Source organism: Aplysia californica, unplaced genomic scaffold (assembly GCF_000002075.1).
Source record: "Aplysia californica isolate F4 #8 unplaced genomic scaffold, AplCal3.0 scaffold00043, whole genome shotgun sequence".
NCBI lineage: Eukaryota > Metazoa > Mollusca > Gastropoda > Aplysiida > Aplysiidae > Aplysia > Aplysia californica.
The window spans coordinates 2,079,578-2,081,159 of NW_004797313.1; the positions used below are offsets into that span (position 1 = coordinate 2,079,578).

The window sequence follows — 1,582 nt, forward strand, 5'->3', positions numbered from 1 at the left end:
CCTTTCAGCCTGGGATGGCCTTGGCAGGAGCGCTTGAATGCTAATGATCTATATTGTGTTGCTGGAGGCATAAAAACACTTTCATTCAAATCTTTTTAAAAGGAAAACAACTTACCTGTGAAAACTTCGGTCCACTGCAGCATCATATCGGTTCTTACACTTAAATACAACTCAGGTGCAAGGCATTTTTACTAATTGACTTGCCTCTAATAGAATCTGAAAGACCTCGGAATAAAACCTTCTTTCTTATCTAGATTTCAGTGCGTGAGCCGGGGATTCGCGCAGCGCAGGTAGCCCACAGTTCCGCCGCGAGAGAGGGCTCCTATCAGGCGTGCGGTGCCACCCACAGGGCATCCTCCATTACTTTTAATCTCCTTGGTATAGAATTCTGTGGTGTCAACAGAGAAGTCTACGAAATATTAATTCCACGCAGAAATCTTGCCGCAAAGTCACGTGATTGTACCACTTCCGTCGTCCATTTTGTACTGACTTTTGTTTTGACCTAGCCACAAGAGCAAACGTCTAAAAGGTGTAAAATGGCATCAGGTGTATCGAGGCCGTTGGCTAGGTCTCTCAAAGTAAGTCTGAGTCATAAGCACGTTTTTTGTTTATGCAGTGTTGTCTGCTAGATCTAGAAGTTTGATTTTTGTATTTGACAGCCTGTCGTATATCCTGTGACTGTGTGAGTGAGGTCCACCACCAATGTCAATGTCGGCAATGTCATTCAGTCACCGGCTTCGGCCGTGAAGTTATAAAACCAACCTGACCGTAGGGGTATTGAGTGCTAGGGGTAGGGTTTTGGGCTGGTTTCGGAAGTCCTTAATTACGAAAGTGGCTATTCTCACCCACCCGGAAGTTCTCGCAAGATCAACTCCTCCCCTCTTCTCTCTCTCTCTGTCTCTTTCTGAATTGTCTGAATACTGTCTATCGGTGTGGACGGCTGGATTGTACTTTACCGGACCACCCGTCTCGGTCCGTGATTACTACGCACACCTAGCCTAACTACGCTCTCATAGTCATAGTAATAGTACTCTGCGTGTGGACAAAAGGTAGTTCCGCGGGCGACTTCGCGCACGCACAGCGCAAGCCAGCGGCAACTGGCGAGGCGAGGTGAGCAAGAGGGGGGTTCAGGGGGGCTTGCCCCCCTGGAAACTATGATAAAGAAAACACACAAAAATGCGAAACAATAACATGAGCGGACAGTCGTGTTTACATATCAATGTAACAACAGTGGGGGGAGGGGGGGTTTCAGGGGGGCTATCCCCCCTGGCAACAATAATTCAAAGACACTGACACACACATATTATAAACAATAACATGAACGGACAATCGGGGTAGATACTCACCAAGTCGCGAGCAGGGCCGAGGGGGTCGCAATTATGCAAATGAGCTCTCGTGTGCATCTTTAGCCCTCCGCCTCCATTGTACTTTGCCGGACCAGGAGTAGGCCTAGCCTAGGCCAGGCCAGCGGAGTTGCGAGCAGCAAATAAGAATAGTGGACCACGTGATTAGATTGACCAATTAGCCTCAAGATGTCAGGGTCATGGGTCAAAGGGCACGGTGGCACGGTCGTGATGACTGA

The 1,582-nt window shown here is 48.4% G+C and overlaps 1 protein-coding gene across 2 annotated transcripts in view; it reads left to right on the forward strand.

Annotated features, from left to right (window-relative positions):
- The first annotated feature begins 450 nt into the window (after positions 1-450).
- The window catches only part of LOC101852386 (cytochrome b-c1 complex subunit 2, mitochondrial), a 33,535-nt gene continuing 32,403 nt past the window's right edge, over positions 451-1,582 (forward strand). The window contains exon 1 of one of the 2 annotated variants that reach the window (XM_005092285.3): positions 451-578. In XM_005092285.3, the coding sequence (XP_005092342.1) occupies positions 537-578 (42 nt within the window). In that variant the 5' untranslated portion in view covers positions 451-536. The remainder of the gene's footprint in view (positions 579-1,582) is intronic. The other variant, XM_005092286.3, reaches the window with a different exon arrangement.